The 21007-nt window shown below is 40.6% G+C and overlaps 1 protein-coding gene across 8 annotated transcripts in view; it reads left to right on the top strand.

Annotated features, from left to right (window-relative positions):
• Positions 1-21007, top strand: part of MYRIP (myosin VIIA and Rab interacting protein) — a 234676-nt gene that overhangs the window by 164348 nt on the left and 49321 nt on the right. For 5 of the 8 annotated variants that reach the window (XR_008236226.1, XR_008236228.1, XM_052794150.1 and 2 more), the window contains exons 4-8: positions 15405-15541; positions 17204-17284; positions 17901-17998; positions 18327-18407; positions 20010-20159. Coding sequence is in view for 6 of the 8 variants with exons in the window: in XM_052794150.1 (XP_052650110.1) it covers positions 15405-15541; positions 17204-17284; positions 17901-17998; positions 18327-18407; positions 20010-20159 (547 nt within the window). In the remaining 2 variants the exon portion in view is untranslated. Of the gene's footprint in view, positions 1-1448; positions 1558-5950; positions 6064-9748; positions 9810-15404; positions 15542-17203; positions 17285-17900; positions 17999-18326; positions 18408-20009; positions 20160-21007 lie in introns of those variants that run through there. The other 3 variants (XM_052794199.1, XM_052794191.1, XM_052794182.1) reach the window with 3 other exon arrangements.

A 21007-nucleotide genomic window follows, 5' to 3' on the forward strand; every position in this document is an offset into this window, starting at 1 on the left:
GAAGTAGGGGCTCTTCTCAAATGAGTGTTGTAGACGTAGCTGAGAAGGGCTGCAATGTTTGCACTCCACTCACTGCCAGCAGTTGAAAGCCAGCACTGAGGGACCCAGAGACCTATTGCACATGATCATCTCCCTGCGCGTGATCAGGTAGCTTTGCAGCTCTTCCTTATTTTCACGCCTCCTGTTCATACACTGTTTCTTGTAGTTCCTTCCGTTTTTCTTGATTGCTTTTGATCAAACTTGCTGATATCACACACACACGTGTTTTATCACAACTGGGTGGCCCTATGAGGATACCCCCTGCCTTGTGTAGATGAGAATAAGCTTGCCCTGGAGAAGACAGGAGGATTGCATGGCTTTGAAGCTTTCTGTTTGTTAGAGAAGTGAATCCTCCTCTGGACAGCAGATCAATTTTACCCAAGAGCTCTGAGCAGGACCAGTTTTGAGAAACAGCTGTATTTCTCTGACAGTCTGGCTAATCTGTGCTTGCAGGACTGTTTGTTTTTTATTATTGTGATACAAGTATTTACAAAAACGGGGGGGGGGGGGGTGTTCTATTTTTCATTATTCAGATAGCTGAAAATCCATATGAAAAGTGCATTTGTATGTGTGCCCAGATGTAGAGCCCCTGTTAGTGAGGCCAGCTGGGATTAAAGTCTCATTTGTATAATTTGTAAAGGCTTTGGAATTTTTCCTACGGTTTTCAGCCGTAAGCTGGAATTTAGCTTTTGTCAAACTGCTGGACAGCTTGCACAATAAAGCTTCCAACTAAAAATATTTCCTGTGCAACAGGAAAAACCCCACCGTTTTAAATGCAGTGACTATGAAGTTGGTTTGAAAAAACAAATTAATAAAAAAAAAAGAAAGAAAAAAAAAACATGCCCTGTGTGTTTTAAAGGCTTAATCAAAGAGAGCTCTACTCCTAAGTAGTGCAACATACAGAAGGCTCATTTTCTGCAAAAGCAGAAATAGAATGGTAAGGAACTTAGGAGGCACACACGGTATGCTCAGGATGCTCGTTTGCACACGGCAGTAGAGAATACCGTTGCACAGCACCAGATACCCTTGCTCAGTCCTTATGTGCCCTTGGTCCATGCTGGGAAGAGCTGCTGAGGCACAGTGGCTGACTGAGCCGACCTTCTGGGGCTAGCCAGCTATACCCCCTCTAGCCCATTTTCCACTGTAATTCAAGGAAATCTCCTTGCTTGAACTGCTGGATAAGCATCTGAACCATGTCCAAGTAGTTTGCTATTTGGGGAGTGCAGCATCACTCCATCTCATTCCTCCTCCTACCACTACAGGTGGGTGGGTGGCAAGGAAATACTTTCCTTACACCCCCCAGCTTGGGACCTGCATGGGACTTGGATTTGGAGGTGTCATGCTCCTGCTGGATGACACGGCAGTGCCTCCAGCTGAACAATGTGTTTCTTAAGCCTGTTTGTGGAGTCACAAAGCTACAAATACATGTCATCTTAGAAAGGGGTGGTGGAGTCACTGTGTGCACAGCTCCCAGAAGAAAGCAGCACAGCCTACTTCAGTAGAAGTTGGGCTTGCAGGGTAAGATAACCAGTAAGAAAGATAGGAACTGAAATCGCATCCCTTCGCCTCCCCAGCAAAGTTTTAAGGTTTTGGCTTTTTTGAATTATTTTTCTGCCCCCCCCCCCCCTTTCTTTTTTAAATAATCTTGAAATGAGCCCAGCTTTCTCTCTGATTGTACGCGGTGATGAATCTCCTCATCTTTGCTGGCATTTCACAGCTGTTTGTTCACAGCTTTCTCCCAATATAACAGAAACAGACCTTAAAGTGGAGGATTGTTGTCTTTTTGGTGTTCTTGAGCTCTATATTAAAAGCCCTGCGTATTTTTTCTAATCAGGATTACAGAATTAATTTGCATGGTTTATCCTTTGGTATTTTTTTCTGATGGAGCAGAGTTTGTATCTCTTTTGTGAAAATTTTTATGCTTCTTCGACCTTACTTTTTTTGTTGTTCAGCTGTTTTTCAAGAATCTTTGGATTAAAAACATTGCAGCAAGAAAAGCCTTGACTTAGGTAATTTGAATAACTAATCAAAGTGGCTTTATGTTCTGTTGTTTCATTTGGTATCTGCTGTGGTAATGGAAAGCATTTCTCATGGGTAAGCGGTGCATTTATTCGTAGCCATTTACGTTCAGTTGTATTTTGACTGTAAATACTTTCATTTCATTAGCATGAACGCAAAGTTCCATGACCAAATGTTCCTGAGAGTGTTTTGATGTTGCTGTCTGCATTCTGTAGTTTATTTACATGAGGTTTCCATATAAATTTTCCTTCACTTCAGTGGGTAGGTGCAAAGGATAAATTCATAGTAATAGCACAGCAGGAAATGAATGCCTCTCCAACTGAGAATTTATGAATTTCTCTTGCTGTTGTTGTTTCTTAAGAAAAGCAGCATGATGTATTAATTTTGAGGTACTGTCAGTGTGGATTTTTGTTCTTTTTGCCTGTCTTCTTTCAGAAATCTGAAATAAAAATTACATTGATGTATTGTAGCAAGTAGAAACAAATATGACAGTAGAAGACAATATATCTGTGTTCAGCGTAGCTTTAATAACTTGCGTTGATTCATGTTTATTTGTATTATGCTTCAGCATGTTGCATGCATGTGAGTGTCATAAATTTACTAATGATGCAGTATCATTTAATTCTTATGATTTGCCTGAAAACTTATCTAGTACCAGATGACCAGGATATGGAATTACTTTCCTTTGAAAAATATTGAGATATTGAAAATGTATTTTAGTGCAAATTAAGATAGGAAAAAACCTCCAAAATGTTACATGAAATGAAATTTCTGGGGAAAAAGGGATTCATATAAAGTGAAGTATTTCCTTTACTTAAGGGGGAAAGATTTGTTTCAGTGGTAATATTTTTATTTGTATATTTATGATTTTTATGTCATAAAATAAATCCTATGGATCATATACAAATGTCATGAATGTATCCTGTAATTTAAAATATCCTCATAAAAAGCACTTTGAAGTGAACATGCGGAATGTTCCATTTCAGCAATATCCGAGTGTTCCAGCTTTTACACAGGCATTTGGATTTGGACTTGTTTCGATTTGGTTTCAAATATCCAATGGCTGCTTATTTAATTTTCATCTGGGTTGACAGGTAGTATTAATCATCTGTGTAAAGATACGCATTTTAATGAAAAGCTTAGGAGGAAAATACTTGGCAGTGTGGTGGGGAAGTGATTTCCAGGCATTGAATGAAACACCTAGAAGGGCTAAGAAAAGAAGGGAACAAGTTCTTGGGCTCCATTTATTTACACCATTGGCGATGAGGACTACAGACCAGTTTTGGCCACTGAATGGTCCACAGTGGCTGCAGTAACATCTGGGGCTTGTTACACACCAACGTAGAAATGAAAGCGGGAGTAAAATGAAGAGAGATGGGCTTTTTGTGCAGGTAGGGTGGAAGTGTTATGGATATGACTGTAAGGCTTCTTGTGAATGACAGGCTTCATGGTTTTCTTATCCAGGAGAGTTATTTGCTGGTTGATAAGAAGGTGTAACAGCTGAATGCCTGGATTTCTCCTGGAAAAGTGACATTTTAGCCCATTGGTATAGCTGCCAGCTAGTGAGGAGATACACTTTAAACCTCATTTCTGAAAGTGGCACCCATGTAATTGTCAGTTAAAAGAAAAGGTGGAGTGAAAATACCCTTGACTGTTTGACAGGATCTTTCTTTTTAAAGAGTTGGCAGTTTCTATGCTGCGAGTCTCAGCAAGACTTTGCTGGATGTGTGACTCACAGCATTGCATAGCCCAGATTTAGTATCAGTGTGGCATATCTGGTGCTCTCAGTGGCATCTCATCCATAGGGTCTGCACTCTGCTAAGTCGTATCCTGACAGTTACATTTGGCTTTCTTGAAAGAGTACTGGTAAGGCCTCAAATTACCAGTTCTGGGATTTGTATTTAAACAAAGATATAGGCCACTTGGGTCTTTTTTTCCTTGTCCCAGAAAAAAAATGGTGGGAATGATCAGATGGCTAGAAAACATGATCTAGGATGAAACCAGATTCTTTGGCCTTTTAAAAAAAAAAAAAAAGGAAGAGAACAAACATCTTAAACTGTCTTGTTTGAATAGAAACAAGGAGGATTCGGCTTAAATGTTAAGAAAACCTTTCAACTTTAGGATAGGAAGACACCAGAGTGGATGGCTGGGGGAGCTCTGCAGTGTTGGCAGTCGTTAAGAACAGGCTAGCTGTATATCTGCTGGGGGTGATCTTGGTATTGCTCATCACGTGTGGGGGCAAGGGGAACATTTATGTGATCCCATTTCCTTCATGGCCTAAGGCTCGATCAAAGTGGCCTGAAAGCAGCAGTAACTTGCACTGCAAGCTCTCTGCAAGCTCCCCTGCAATGCAACCTTTTGAACTTTCAGGTTCAGAAGTCAGCCTGAATAAATAAGCATCAGTCAACTGATGCTCACTTTACAAAGCAAAAATGGAGAAAGAATATTCACTAATGACTGTAAGACATGGCTGTCCTGGTTTCAGCTGGGATAGAGTTAACTGTCTTCCTAGTAGCTGGTACAGTGCTATGTTTTGAGTTCAGAGCGAAGAATGTTGATAACACTGATGTTTTCAGTTGTTGCTCAGTAGTGTTTAGACTAATGTCAAGGATTTTTCAGCTTCTCATGCCCAGCCAGTGAGAAAGCTGGAGGGGCACAAGAAGTTGGCACAGGACACAGCCAGGGCACCTGACCCAAACTGGCCAACGGTGTATTCCATACCATGTGACGTCCCATCCAGTACAGAAACGGGGAAGTGGGGGGGCAGGGATTCGCCGCTCGGGGGACTGGCTGGGTGTCGGTCGGCGGGTGGTGAGCAATTGCACTGCGTATCATTTGTACATTCCAATCCTTTCATTATTGCTGTTGCCATTTTATTAGTGTTATCATTATCATTATTAGTTTCTTCTTTTCTGTTCTATTAAACCGTTCTTATCTCAACCCACGGGTTTTGCTTCTTTTCCCGATTTTCTCCCCCATCCCACTGGGGGGGGGGGGGAGTGAGTGAGCGGCTGCGTGGTGTTTAGTTGCTGGCTGGGGTTAAACCACGACAATGGCAAACATGCTTATAAACATATTGTTATGGCAAAAGCTTATTAGCTCTTGCTGAGATACTGTCAGAAGTTGTATTGGATATGGCTTCTCACATCTTTTACTGCTGGTAGATGCCTGAAGAGAGGTCCTGCCCCTTCTTAGGTCATTGCTTTAACTGCCATTAAGTCTCCATGGTCATGATTTCACCTCTGCTGTTTATAGTCAGCTAAATTACAGTGGAGCGCTGAGTTTGAAAAACCTCTTCTTTTTAAAAGTTGGATATTATAACTGCTGCAAAATCCGTATTTTCACTTGAGTTACCCTAAAACACAGTATGCTTCCTGGGGGTAGCAGCTCAGGTTAATATGCCAAATATGCATTCATTCGTGAGCCAGGGGTTCCTGACATACAGCCTGACAGGGAAAATAGAGGGAAAAAAAGCTCAGTTAAATGCTGACAAGTTCTACTCTTATGTGTGTTTTCCTGCCAGAGGATCAAACCATAACTCCAATTATACCCAGTATTGTCTCAGTGTTTTCCTCACCTGCTGCAGGACACTTACCCTCTTTGGGAACAGACCTGAAAATGGTCCTCACCAAACTTGTACTCACAGCCTTCATTCACAAACCAGAATGATGGCTTTGTGCCCAAATTAAGCCAGGAGACCTTTTTAGCCTGACCATTTTCATACGAGAAGATTAATGGGATGATGTGCAAAAACCACTGAACCTGACCTACATCCAGCCACCATTTGTTCAAACCTTATCCTTTGCAGAAATCTTAAAAAGGAGGTATCTTGTTGCAGTAAGCCTCTGTGAAAGGAACCTCTTTAGTTTGGGGGAAATGTAATGGGAAGACCGTAAAATTCAAAGCAAACTCAAATAGCTTCATAGGAAAAGTAAGTTAAGTATGCAGATGACTGCCAAAAGGGAAGGAGGATGTGGTGATGGAAGACTGTGCACGTGGTGCTGGGTAAGTGAAAATCTATTGTTAGGTGGCAGCAAGGGTGTAAATCTGAACTGAAGGTGGTATGTCAGGTCTGGCATTTCTCAGGGAGACTTTGAGGGCGTAAATGCTCTGACTGGGTTACGGGAACCAGCAGAGATACATAGCCAAGTTTACAGGTGTGTTCACCTCAGGTCTAGACCTCTTGTATCGCATGGGCTTGACTTTGGCTGAACTCCTCAGTTCTGAAAGATTGCAATATACCACTGAGAAAACCCGATCCATACCCACCAAGTTTTTTGTCACTGCATATGGCCAATGTTTAATCATTGCAGGTAATGTCTGTCAGCAAATGTACGCAAACATTTATCTGCAGACTAGATGTAATCTCCAGGAATGTTGGTTTGCTAGTATAGGGATTACAAATTGCAACTAATCTTTCTTTTTTTTCTTTTTTTTTTAATAAAGCATGGGTTAAGTCTGTTATTTTCTTGAGAGAGAACACCTGTATCTTCTCCATTCTTGTTTTCAAAAAGGCTGTTAGAGGCAGATGTTTTACTCCTGATTTTTACATACTGATTAATGTCCAATAATTGAATGATATGTTTAAAGATCAGCAGTTTCGTGGTTTATTTTAATGTAGACGAGATGATCAAGCTACCACTGGAAGTATGGGTCACAAACAATGCACAGAGAAATGTCTGTGAATTGGAGAACGGGTTTTTAGTGGATTCTGCATACCACATATCTTAGATATTTTTTGTTTGTTAGCAGGCTTTGAAATGTTGCCCAGTAGAGGGAAATGTGATTCTACTTCATTTTGAAACCAGCACATTACCTGCTGGTTTTCCTCAGCCGTTCTACAATGCCTGTAATTTCACTAAACCTTTTTTCCAGTTTTGCATGCCAGTGTTACATAGCTTTACTGCAGCATCCCATGTCAGGGCATGCATGGGTCATCCAGAGAAATAGGAGGTAGATGTCAAAGTGAAGAAAGGCAATGTGTCTCTATGTGGTATGTAGCTGCAGACTCTATCGTCAGAGAGCTTTGAGGCGGCCAAAAGTATACCTAGATTTAGGTAAGGTGTCGCAAATTTTATGGAAGATGAGTCCATCAATGAGTGTCTTTTGAGGATGGTCTGTTGTAATGTCAAACATGGAGTCCTGAGCTGCCAAGTGCAGAGCGTGTGTTGTGGTTTAACCCCAGCTGGCAACTAAGCATCACACAGTTGCTCGCTCACTTGCCCCCCACCCAGTGAGATGGGGGAGAGAATTGGAAGGAAAAAGGTAAAACTTGTGGGTTGAGATAAGAACAGTTTAATAGGACAGAAAGGAAGAAACTAATAATGATCATAATAATAATGAAATGACAATAATAATAATAATAATAAAAGAATTGCAATATACAAAACAAGTGATGCATTATGCAATTGCTCACCACTTGCCAACCAATGCCCAGTTAGTTCCCAAGCAGAGATCCCCCCCCAGGCCAACTCCCCTCATTTTATATACTGGGCATGATGTCACATGCTATGGAATACCCCCTTGGTCAGTCTGGGTCAGCTGCCCTGGCTGTGTCCCCTCCCAACTCCTTGTGCCCCTCCAGCCTTCTTGCTGGCTGGGCACGAGAAGCTGAAAAATCCTTGACTTTAGACTAAACATCCCTTAGCAACAACTGAAAACATCAGTGTGTTATCAACATTCTTCTCATACTGAACCCAAAACATAGCACTGTACCAGGAACTAGGAAGACATTTAACTCTATCCCAGCCGAAACCAGGACAGCATGCCAAAGGCAGGGTCACTCCACACTTGGATCTTTCCTGTCATCTCTTCCCTAGCATCTGCCAATGGCCTGAGACAGAGTAAAGGGCTAGGTGAACCTTTTACTTAAGTAGTATAGCTTGTGATCTTATTTTTATGAGCCAGCAATCACTTACTGTGGCCTGCTGCATAATGCAGCGATTCCTGTGCTTTGGCTCATGCTGCAGTAAGCAATCCTTGGCATCTCCCTTTAGAAAGTCACTGAGGCTTGGTTTAAAGGGCTCAGGTGGTACATGCTTTAGTACTTCCCTCAATAATCAGGATCAGGTGAACTTGTTACAAGTTTTGATCTTTCTGCCATTCAGAAAGTGTATCTAGGTTTTCTGTATAAAACCTACTCTGTCTCCCTCCCACATGTGACTTCTTGACTGCTGATTTCAAAGGTAAAGGAGGCAGAGTAAGCAAATTTGAGGGTTGCACATATGGCTGTCTTTTGTAAAAAAAAAAATCTTTTTTTCCTTTGTGCTGACCTTAATGTATTATTTCTTGTATGTTGCTCCATGTTGGAATTTAAAAGCCCAAACTGGGGCAGCAAATCTTTCAGTGAATGGTTGGGAGTATGCGTATTTTTAGGAAATGCCTTCTATAGTACGATGCTGTTGGTTGAGCTCTCGGAGTAATTAACGTACTGTAGACTGCAGTGCAATTACCGGGCTGGGTTCATTTCTGCTGGCACAGGAAACTCATGATTTCACTCTGAGGGACATGGACAGTTTGTTCCACTTGTGGGAAAGAGAGGTGGTGTTTTCACTGCATTGGACCATGTTCATTCTGGGGTAGATGCTTAGGCTTGAGACAGTCTCTCCTCTGCTGTTACTTGGATTTTGCTGACCGCTGAGCATAGTATTCATCGTGCACTGCTGTAGCCTTTCCTGTGACATACCCCCATGGGTCAGTGTGCCGTGCTTTCATGTGTCGCAGTGTAATCCGGGTGCACCCCTCTGCTGTGGATAATTGGAGGAAGAAATTTTCCGGAGCAGCACTTCTTAAGTAATGGGTGATCTGCAGAATGCCTTTAAGAAAAAAATAAATAGGATTTCAACTTAAAGCTTGGGAAGGAAGTGTCACAAAGAGTTAACAGTGGCCTGCTGGGCTAAATGATTAGGAGCTGTTGTTCTTGAGGGGTGAACAACTGCCTTTCACAGGGAGGCGATATAGGCAAAACAATCAGGGAGATAAAAGTCCCCTCTTGGAATGACAGGAGCTTGGCCAAAGTTCCTGTTCAGGGCTTCAGGGGGCTGAACTTTCTCAATAGAGATATTTTTTTTTGAAGTCTGATTTTTAGGCAACTGAGCGTTGGCAGGATATTCACGTGTGCGGTGTTTGTGTGCTATAGTAATGATTCATCCTGAAGGGGATGAAGGTGAAGTTGCATTCTTGAACCTAGAAGTATGTTTGATTTCACTGAAACTGAAAGGAACTGAAATACTTTAATTCAACAATTTATAAAGAGCAGTACATTACAAGCTCTAAAACATCAGCCCAAGGGAAAAAGCAAATACTGCTATTGGCAGAGAAAGAATATTTCAGGATGTTGAGTCTGAAGCAATTTTACTCTAAAACTAGTAAATAAGAAGTGACAGGCTGAATCTTAATTGTTTCTCTGGGCACCAGGCTGAGGCCACTTAGTGCCTGGGAAATGGAAACAAGTGCCTTGAACTTCGTATCCTGTGTGAGGCCAGTACGGGGAGAGAGCCCATGTCGGGGGCCCATGACAGCCAGTGTGCCTGAGACATGGCGTAATCTGGATTAGCTGGAGTTTCCCACCACTGATGCATAACACGGCACCAGTGCAGCCAGAGGGTGATGGACATGCAGCTCCCCAGGAGGGACAGGGCTTCAAGGATGTCAGTCCTACAGCACCGGTTGCCTGCCTGTGGGGGAACATCATGGTTAAAGACAAGAATATTTAACTGCAGCATGCCTCTGCCTCCAGCCCAGCAGTGTGGGTAAGCAGGTCTGCTTTGGAGGGGTCCTGTCCACCAGTGTCCCAGCTCTGGCATAGCTCAGCAGGCAGTCTTCTCGTGGCTCCCAACCCCTCCATCTCTTTACTCATGGCTGAGCCTCTGGGCAGTTCAAGGAGCCTTGGGACTGCTTTGAAAGAGTGAAACCTAAACATTGATGTTGCTTTTCCACTGAAAATTTACACTTCTATTTCTTCAGTTTGATGTGATTGTGTCGCGTTTTGGAGTCTCCCACAGAGCAGCAGTTCTGATCTGTGGATAGTCCTGTATTTCAGAGGTGGGTTTGTTGGGCTTTTAAAATTTTCATTACTTAATTTAAAAAAATTGTCACATCCACAAAAGTAAAAACGTCCAAGAATTGTAAAGCAGCTTCTTTCCAGAGTGAATTTAGCCAATTGCTGAATGCAGATCTCGAGTGACCTGAGGCTGGATGTTACACTAGGGCATGGACAAGGCAGGAGAAGCACAGGGTAAAAATTTTTAAAGCTTTTTCTTCTTCTTTTTTTCCCTAGATAAAAGTTATTTTCAGCAACTGTTTTATCTGATTTCTAGTGAGCTTGATTGGTTGTGAGCTGATGATCAGTTGTCTGAGAAATTGCTGCTGAATGTCTGCATTTCAGGGCTGAGTAGTGCTGATGCCCATTCAAGAATATTAAGCAGCTGTTTAATGAAGACTTTTTTGTGATGAAGGTTACTTTATGGGTCTGCTACTAGATCCTTTTTATTATTTCCTGTTTTACAAAGTAAGAACCATGGGGAACATCTCACAACTAAGTTATAAAACCCTGAAAAATGGAGTTTATAATGAAAATTGCAACCAACCCGTAAGTCTGCTACTAGTAAATGCAGGGGTAGTGCTGGACTAATTGGGGGGTGTGGGGGGCGGTGGTAATGAGTTTAACACATTTAAAAAGAATAAACAAGTATTTGAAGGAGCACCTTTTCCTGTCAAACGGAAGTGTAAAAATTATATTTAAAGATATTAGTCTGTGATTATTATGCTGTCATTATATACCCAAGGGTCATAAAGTCAGATTTCCAACATCTTAACAAGTTGTGGACCATCAACAGAATCAGTGGGACTGCAGGGAGGGGATAGATAGTGTCATTTAGCCTACAGCATGATTCCCATCATTCTGGTAGAAAGAAGGCAAAGGTTATGGACGAGGGGAGAGGAATCGGCCTCAAGAGGCTCAGCTTTAAATAATAAGTTTAGAGAAAATTTATAGCAGAAGCTTCATATTGCCTTTAGACCAAGTAAAACCTCACAACTTTTTAGGAAAAAAAAAAAATTTAAGTGGTAAATCAGTCACTAAACAATCTTCTCGGTATTGAGTAGTGAATGCTTGTCATCATGCGTGAGTGGCATCTTTCATGTGATCATCTTGTGATCATCGCTAATAATGAGAGAGATGGTTCACATCCCCACTGCTCAGCACAGCTGGTGTACTTTTTTTTTCTCAGGAGAAGGCTAAAAATTGAGTATTTGGGTGCTACAGGTGAGAAGTGTACTGAAAACCACTTGTAAAGATTTTAATGGGCTTATCTATTGCTCTTATAGTGCTACTTGATTAAGGCAAACACAGTGCTGCACTGAAAAAAAGACAGGGTCTTTATAATAGTGGTTAAGTTTTAATGTTATTAAACCAAAAGTGTCTGCCTAGATTTCACACTTTCTAGCAAGGCAGAATTTTAAAATCACAGTATTCCCCTCTATCAAAAGCACATCAAAATGCAACCTAACTCCATGGCAATACTATATAACATGAATAACATCCTTAGCGTTTAAGGCTGTTTGGCAATAAAGACACAGCAGTCTTTACAGCAGAGAAAGAGAGAGAAATGGCTGCAACCATTCCTGTTCCTTTAAAATGCATACAACTAATATCCTTTAAGTGTGAACTTTAATTTCATGGAGAGAACTTGCACACTTTCTATTAGAGGTAATAAGGGAAGTGTTTCATTTTAACAATTTAGTGCTAGTGCTGTCATAGTCTTTCATTATTCTGGACTCGCGGACCGCTTTTGCAGAATACAGCTTTAAAATACAGGTCAACATGAAAGGATTTTGAAATAAGATGAAAATGCTCTTATTTCTTTTGAGTGGGTCCTTTATTTTAGTATCTATAAGAGAACTACTCTCTTCTCCAAATCCTTTCTCCCCAGGAGGAATCAGCAGGGACATTGTGACTTATTTGAAAGTTAAGAGGCTGAAAAGCTTTAGAGGAGGCATTGTAATCTGCTATAAAATGTGTGCAGGACAGAGGCATAGATTTGGAGGTTTTGGTAGCTCTCCAATACATAGGAGAGAAGCATGAGATGATTAGATTACTCACAAAGTGTTAATCCTGCAGCAATGAGGAAATTTCTAAAAAAATCCCAATCCTTGTGTTTACACCAGATTAACTAATACAAAGAGGCAAGCATCTCTTCTTTCATTGTTGCTTTGAGAGGTATACTCTCCTATCCTTTTGACTCTTCCAAAGTTCACATACGGAAAATGTCATCATTACAAATACAAGGCCTGTCTCTAAAATTGTGTTATCTGCAAAGCACTCTAACCTCATTAAGAAATCAGTGCTGTTAGATTTCTGTTTTTATAGAAACAGTATTGACCAGACCCAGAAAAACATAGTAACATGGGGAAAAAGGTGGGGAAGCAGCCTGCAATGGGTCCCATCTCTCGTTTTGCCAAGTCGGCATTGATAACTGACTATCTTAACTCATACAGTGTGTACAATGAGATAGGTGACTTTCTGCTTTGGTACCTTGTCACTCAGTCTGAATATTAAGAACTGGGTCTGCTTGGTTTCCAAGAAGATGACAAGTTTAGCGTTTTGAGCTAGTAGAGCTGAGGTTGCTCAGTAAATGTGCTAAGGTAGTTAGCAGGAATCTCGAAAGCCCTAAAGCAATGTGTTTGAGGACTCACAGTGCTGTGAGTCTGCCAGCAGTGATAGTGCTGTGATACTATTTTGTGGATGGTGTGGAGAGCACTATGTTTGCTGGGCAGAAGAGTATCCTTCCTGGCCCATACCTCCTGCTAAGCCGCTTCCAATCCAGTCGTGCAGAGTTAGTTTTATCCATCATAATGATTGTGACTCCATGCTACTGACTGAAATCTTACAATCCCAGCACCTGTAGAAACTCAATGGCTAGAACTGAATCAAATTCAGCAAGCAGAAGACATTGTGTTTGTTCCTTTCTTTCGCAGTTTCCATGAGAGCAAATGGTTCGTGCCCACAAAGAAGGCAGGCTCTCAAAACGCCAAAGAATTGGAGGTTTGGGAGAGAAATTTGCCTCTGTTCACAGATTCATTACTGTGCCAGCAGCCAAGCTGTGGTCGGTAGGTCAGGACTTGGACAGGCATCATAACAATTTCTTGGTGGCAGCATTATAGGAATTCAGAAATCCTGTACTTCACAGACAGACCTAGGCATGCTTCCCATTGCTTGTGCTCTATCACCAGCCTCTTGTGCTTCATCAGATGTCAGTCATCTGTGCACAGCGTGTAAGGACATTTTCCAGAAAAAAAAAAAAAAAAGGATTTTTGCCCTTGTCACATGTTAGTGGTATTTGCAGAATGGTGAATATTGGAACTCATCAGCCTCCTGGGAACAATAGTTAGGCTTGGGGTATTACTGTGCAAATAGATAGTAAAGGGCTAATATTCTTACGTTATCTGTAAACATCTCTCCTGCATCTACTTGCTGACAGAGCATACAGAAAAAATATGCCTCTGTTCCATAACGTGCTTTTTCTTCAGTTGTCTTCAGTAGAGCAGCTAGTGTAACTTTAAGAGTTCACAGTTTGAATACGATAGGCTTCATTGATTTTTATTTTTAATTTCCCACTGCTGGTGTTTGCTACTAAACACTTTCCCGTGGTGACAGAGAAGTGGCCTATATCATGATGGTCTGGTTTTCGTGAAGTGGATATTCCTTTTTAGCAGTATACCAAAACTCAAAAAATCCAGAGCCCGACTGGAAGCATTTAGTTGAAACCCCAGGCTCAGCTTATTTGTTTGTTATCGAGTATCTCCCGAAGTTCAGTGCCAAGTAAGAACCACATTGCTAGTCTTTCAATAAGTGAGATTTTATTTGCTTCTGAAATGGTGTGTGTTAAAAATTGGGGATTCTTACTTGCTTTGCACTTTACAAAGAAAAATCCAGAGTCCCTGAAGGAAAAGCTAAAGGTTACAGTGGGGCTTTCATTTTATTTTGTTTTTCATCCACGACCCCAGGTTTAAAAAACAGAATTAAATCATCTGAATGTGTTCAAGTCTGGAAGTGCTGACAGTACAGCACTCCTGATAGTAACATCATTTCTTTAAGGGTTCATATATTGACACTGGACACTAACCTTAGCCTTTTGTTCTCTAAAATCTCAGTGTTCAGAATCATCTCTTTACTTAGTTATGTAACAAGCTCCATAGGACTTCTAGTTCCAAGGCCCCGATTTTTGTAATTATTACAAAAGGGAAATTACCTTCGCAGCCTGGACTAAATACTGTTTTGTATGAGATGTTTTCATGTCCTATAAAAATATGTTGGTTCCTGCAATGCAAGTGCAGTAAATTAATTAAAAATAAACTACTGTGGCAACGTGCAGAGGAATAAATGGGCTCAAACGGGGAAGCAAACACTCAGAATTAGTTCATATTCACTGGCTCGGACTTAATGCTCCTTTCTGGAGGCTTTTGGGTAAGTCAGCTTTAATTTATAGGTGGAAGCCCAGGATCCCTCTCTTCAGGGACACTCTCGGTAGGAAACATACAGGTCCGCTGTGGGTTACCCTGCAGTAACCTGTGGCTGTGTTGCCTGGGAATGTGGTGCAGGTTCTCTCTACCTGCTGCTGAAGTAGCAGATGAAGCACAAACCCATTGCCACATGGAAAAGAATACAGAGCTTCTCATACATACTCAGAGCATGCTCATACAGAGTATCTCGTGGCTTTATGAAAGTATATGAGCTCTGGGGGCAAATGCGTTAGGATGAATTACTGACGTCAGTGATGCTTACAAACTGCAGTCGTGAGTCCTTCCCCCCCCAAAAGGTTGACTGCCTACCGTTCTTTGCTCGTTCTGCTTTGAGGTCCTCTAATTAGGCTTTGTCTACTCTATTGGTTTCCCCAAATAACAGCAGTGATATATTTTTATGAAAATGTTATTTTTTGCAGTGCATTAATAGGCTAATGTTCTTACATTACCTGTAAATCTGCATAAATAAAGGTTATTTTTAAAACCTTCCTGTGCTGTTCCAAGGCTTGTTTGTATTTTTCAAAAGGCTGTAGTGTTGGCATTATAATGTAAAAGGGGAGAGCACCTCTACTGATAGTAGCAAAGCCAAATAAAACCTTCGGTAATGTGAAACAAATATTTGCTCATGAGTTACCTTTTTTTTTTTTTTTTTGCCTCAGTATACCAGGCACTTGCAAAGTACAAACAGTAAAGAAGTATTTAGAAATTAATATGTTTAGGCTCTGAGGCCTAAAAGATCCTTTTTTATATAAAAAGATGGTAAACTGTTTACTCTTATTTGTTGTAGAATCATTCCAAATACATAGTTTATTTTTCTGTTTTAGGCTCCTAAGGACCCAGTCTCTGGATTGGTACTATAATAATGTCAAAAGCCGCTTTAAGTGTTTTGGAAGTGCCAAAGTCCTGAAGAACTTATACAAGAAGCATAGACTGGAGACCGGAGTTTGTCCTGATGTAGTAGGTAAGAACAGATGTGTTGATTTCTTAGTAGCTTATCTACTTTAACACACAAGCTGAGACAATGGAAATTCTGAGATTATTTCAAAAGAGATTTTTTTTTAAGGCTTTTTTTTTTTTTTATAAAAGAAATACCTCAGTGGGAGAGAAAAAAGAGGTGAAGTGTCTAGAGAGCTGTTTAAGAATTCAAAGAATGTTAAAACTTAATTATGCCACTGATACAGAAGAACTGTTATCTTCAGTCTGTAAAGTAAATTGCAATTTGTATTCTAGCCCGTGTTCCAATTTATCACAGTTCTGAGTAGTCAATGAATGAAAAAATAATTTTGCATTCAACATTTAGCCTTAGAGCACATTTCCGTGGTATTAGAAGCAAAATTTGGTTAACATGGGATACGTTCAGTATCTAAGTTGACCAAAACTTAGATTGTCCTCACTTAGAGTTTTGCATGCTTAACGGTCTGAAACTGGCCGCACCTTACTTTTGTATTGATGTTTGTAAATGGTTAAAAGATGCCAATTAAGTATTGGCATCACCCTTTCAAATGAAGAGACACAATTCTCCCTTAACTATGGTGTTACAATGTATCACCCCATAAGAAGAGTAATTGGAGATATAAAATGGGTTAGAAGAAGTGACATTTGGTGTCATACTGGTAACTTTAGCAAATTACTCAAAACGCAGCTAGCTGAATGTTTTCATTGGATTGTTGGACCAGATACTTTCCTAATGTAATTCTTCTGAAATTTGTACAGACTGTAATTTTTCTATACTCTTTACTTTGTCTTTTCCGAAATTATATAGGATGGTAAGTGGACTCTCTAGTCCTGAGTGAAAATTTTAGGTGTTTCCTAGGAAAATTGGCATAAAAGCTTCTAGGGAGAAGTGACCTATGCATTAAATTCTGATTTATTAGTCTTTTTGCTTTCTCTGTATCAAATTAATTTTCCTAGAGAAGATTCCTTAACAGTTGAGAACAAATATGTACGAAGACAAGAAAATCTGTGGCAGTGAGGGCAGAAGTGGGACAGTGGAATTAAAAACTGTGGGGATGGATCCTTCAGAACTTTAATGCTATGTCTTGCCTTTACTTAAGCCATAGTCTCACTGAATTTGTCCTTGAATGGAAGTGTGAACAATGCAATGATGAGTTGCAGTGACATGTGCACTCTCTGTGAGACCTTTCTAAGGAAGGCCTTTGAGTCTAAATGTCATTGCTAACTTTCTTCTACTCTCCATGTGACTGTTAGGTAAACCTTTTGTTCCCTCTGAAGATAAATACTAGTATACATGTCTGGGTTTTGGCTTATTTATACAGCATTGCCCTTTAAAATGTAGACTCTCTTTCAACACCAAATGTCATATTAAAGGCAAATTCCCTGTACTTAACTTCTACCATGTAAGTTTTATACCTAGTAGCTTCTTCCTCTCTCTCTCTCTTTTACTATACAAATAGTTTTCTCCATCCAAAATGAATGAGAGGTCTTTTGTATAAAAGCAGTCAAGTTTTGTACAAAAGCTGCTGGAGTTATGTTTTATACAAAAGGTAGGAGGAATTTTCCGGTTATCCGTGTGTGTGGTGCCGCTGTGTCTTGAGTGAATATTCTTATCTAATAATGTCTCTGCTGTTAATGAGTAACACATGGTACTGTCTTTTTTGAGCAGAAGGAGGTTTTTTTGAAGGAAGCTTTGAAAATGAAGGAAGCATTTGTGGCAGTGACTCTACATTCTACCAACAGACAGAAGGTATGCTGCTAAAAACTCGTTTGATTAAAACACAGTCCTTACACTTTGAATTACTGGACAAATAGCCTAGAGTGCTGGTAAGTCTTGTTCACAGATCCAACAATCTTTTAGCTGAAACATTTAGCAAGATACTAAAATCCTTTGTGTACTGTGCTGGGAAATCTTGCTTAAGTGTTACAACTAATACATGCTTATTCTAGTGTGATTTTCTTAATGTTCAGGTTTTGTTACTTCTCTCCCATTTCCTTTCCTATGCTCATGTATCTTTTTCATTCTCTTTCTTATATTCTGTTGGTGTTTATAGGAAGCTTACAAATTTTCTCCCTATGATTTCCTCCTAACTATTTTGCTGGATTCTAAAATAAGCAACGTAAAAATACTGTGTTTTATTGTATTTTATATTTACGTGTAAGAAGTAACACAGAGATTGAGACAAATTTCTCTGTCTTAAGGTGTTTGTTTTATTGTGCATAATTATGGATTGAGGAAATGAACTTTGTCATGAAGAACCTAAGGTTTGAATATATGTCCAGAATATGGGTCTGAATTTTGGAGCTCATTATGCAAAATGTACATATATAAAGAACATGGTGCGTTTATCTTATTCTTCACCTAGGACACAGCATGATGGATACCCTTGCTGTGGCCTTACGGGTTGCAGAGGAAGCAGTGGAAGAAGCTATTTCTAAGGCAGAGACCTACAGTGACAGCCTGGTAACATTTTCCAAAACAAATGTATTAATTTAAATAGGACAATTATGTTTCTTTTAATTTGGGTAGTGGTGCAAAACAAGTAAATACAAAAGAAAACATAAAGAAGTAGTGACTATCTCATGCCATACCTGAAGAGTTGGGTGTGGGTTTTATGAACTTGTATCCAAGACGCATGTTGCATTTCAGAAGGTGGCATGCAATGTAAGTACCTGTAATTTCTTCCCACAGTGCCAATAGGGCATATTACCCATTTCCTGATCTATGCCATTTCTGTGGAAAGGCTGGGGTTTTGTGATTTTAGCAACTACAGGTATCCATTTTCACGCAGGACAAGCAGAATGAGGCTTGTTACTTGCAGGAACACAAGGAGGACCTCATAGAAGAGCTGGCCACAACAATTGTGCAGAAGGTATGGCATGCATTTTTTTTCCTTAGCTAATTTAATAGCCAAAACACAGTTTTTTAGTCTGGTGAGCTTTAACTCTGCTGACAGCAAAAAGGATGACACCAATGTAGAAAGTAGAGTAAATTGCAAGTTGCAACTTCAACTATCACAGTATAGGCTTAGTCGGCTACATCTGACAGAGAGATCAATTTATAACTAAGCTTAATCCAGTGCCTAAACTGATGGCCTACACCCTCAGAGCTGAGAGGTACCACTCCCTCAGGTCTGTGATTTCGTTGTTTGGAAGAGGAGGCCCCTGCTCGATGGAATTTTACATCTGTACTTCACTTCCCAAAAGGCACAAAGTTTTCCAACTTAGAGAAGTGCGGCTCTTGACCATACCCTCTACTGAACTCTGCATTTGCAACATGTACAAAGAAAACATTGATTATTAAAATAGAATTCTGTTGATGATGCTGAGAGAGAGACACCCAGAAAATCACAGAACCCTCTTGTGTGTCTGATTTGTGTGGCTTTTTCCGGAAGGCTCATTCTTCTCCCTGCAAAGCTCACAGTTGCCACTGCCACAGCACAGAAATGGAAGGCTCGTGGGAATAAATACCCCCTGAGTTTGCCTGGACAGTTTGGAGCAAGGCAAGACGAGCATGAACAGAGTGCTGCTGAGCTCCCATGATCAGTAAAGTAACCTCTCTGCTAAGTTAGTCTCCCTCCATGTGAACTAAGCTAATTGCCACATCTCTGTATGGGATGTGGCATTTAACAATGTATGGATCGCACACCAGAAGAGGAACATGTTGTTTATAAGGCTATCAAGAAAAGCTAGAAGAGCAGCAGCTCAATGGAAAATAATCTGCCTTCTTTTTTAATAGGGATGTTAGAAGATTAATTCTGCTTATCGGGTCTTTGATAGTCAAGAGCCTATCTCAGCCAAGCTTGAATTGCTACCACTTTTGTCAAAAGCTGCCTAACAAGATCTTTTATGCCATAGAATAATATTCTGTAGATACTTTAAATTGGAGTCAGAAAAGTTGTGGCAATGAAGTGTAGCAGGATATCATCTGTCAGTATGGGAAGAGAGGTAGTCCGTATGATCTTCTCTCACCCTTAAGACAGTGTAGATTTTCAAAAACAAAGATAGTGCCTATACACCTAAGACCTCTTTGTTTTCAGTAAAAACATGGCTAGATGTCATGGGAGCCTTTGCAATTCCCCTCATATCTAGTTTTTTATGTTTCTTTGCAAAAATTCTTGTCTGAGAAAATACTTGATTCTTAGATGCTGCTAATGTTTAAAGTGTTACTGTAGGAACATGTTTCCGTGTTTATTTAATTCATCTCTGATATTCCTACAGGCATTGATTATGATTTATTTTATCGATGCTTATGTGCTTGCAAGCAGTATGACTTCAGATGAGAAGAAATGCATGCAAGTTGTCAGAATCATCCTTGCATGAATTGGAGCTAAAGCAAAGGGAAACTCAAATGTTCTTCCTAGGCAGTTTGCCTTGAGACAGGGTTAACGTAGTTTTTTTCTGTACGGCTCAGGCAGTATTTTCCAAGCACCCTTTTTTTCTCCCCTCCCACCTCCTGTCCCCCTACCTTACAGATTATAAAGAAGCAGAAAAGCAAAACTGAGCAGGCCGAGGCTGACTTTGAATGGCCACCATCCAGGAGCAGCGGCCTGGCGTCTGTTGCTGTCTCAGATCAGAGTATGCTGACTTTTCCGGGGAGCCGCAGGGGGTCCTACACATTGTGGGTGAGTGACTTAGCACAACTATTGATGTTTTCTGCTGCTCAGAACTGGAAGATTGAAATCATGGATAAGTATACTTAACTGTCTGGAATGGTATGTAGAGACTTGCAGAGAACAAGCATTAAACCTGTGTCTGGACAAACTGTCTCTCAGTTGCATGATTTCCTAGCATATCATGGGCCATGGAAGTATATCACAGACATTGTGTTGTATTGGTGAGTGCTATAAAGCTGAAGAAAATCTGCCAAGCTGCATTAGTAACATTTTAGGAAGAGCAGCAAGGGAAAAGTAGTGAAAATAAACTATAGGTATGGATAGGCTGTTTCACAATTGGAGAGGGAGGACACTGACAGGTGAATTCCAGTGCATTTTCATACAGTGGTTTCAGCTGCTGCTCACAAGTGTCCTGCTACTGTGCCAGTAACCACCTCTCCCCCACTGAGCAGAACCATCAGAACTGAACATGTGCTGTGCCTTAGTTCCCTGCTAAGTTTTCTAGCTTACACTGCCAGTGAAAATAGATTTATGCCAGAATATAAGACTGTGGGCCAGAATTGCTGAGATACAGACTCACATTCTCATCCCCCACCTATTTCCAAATTGAAGGAGTAATGCCTTTAAGCTCGTCTTGTTAACCAAGTGATCACAAGTCAGTGTGAGCGTGTTTAAGCGCTTTACTCTGTAGCTCCTAGGCAACTTGCTTGTGCAACATAAAAGCCAGGAGAGAGAGAGATAATTTTGTGTCTGACTCAGCTGAGTTTGCTTTGTAGAGTTTAAGGACGGGACCTGGGTTAACATGATGTTCAACTCCTCAGTTATTACATCAGAAGCCTGTTGTTGTTCTGCACTTG

This window comes from Harpia harpyja, chromosome 1 (assembly GCF_026419915.1).
Source record: "Harpia harpyja isolate bHarHar1 chromosome 1, bHarHar1 primary haplotype, whole genome shotgun sequence".
Taxonomy (NCBI): Eukaryota; Metazoa; Chordata; class Aves; order Accipitriformes; family Accipitridae; genus Harpia; species Harpia harpyja.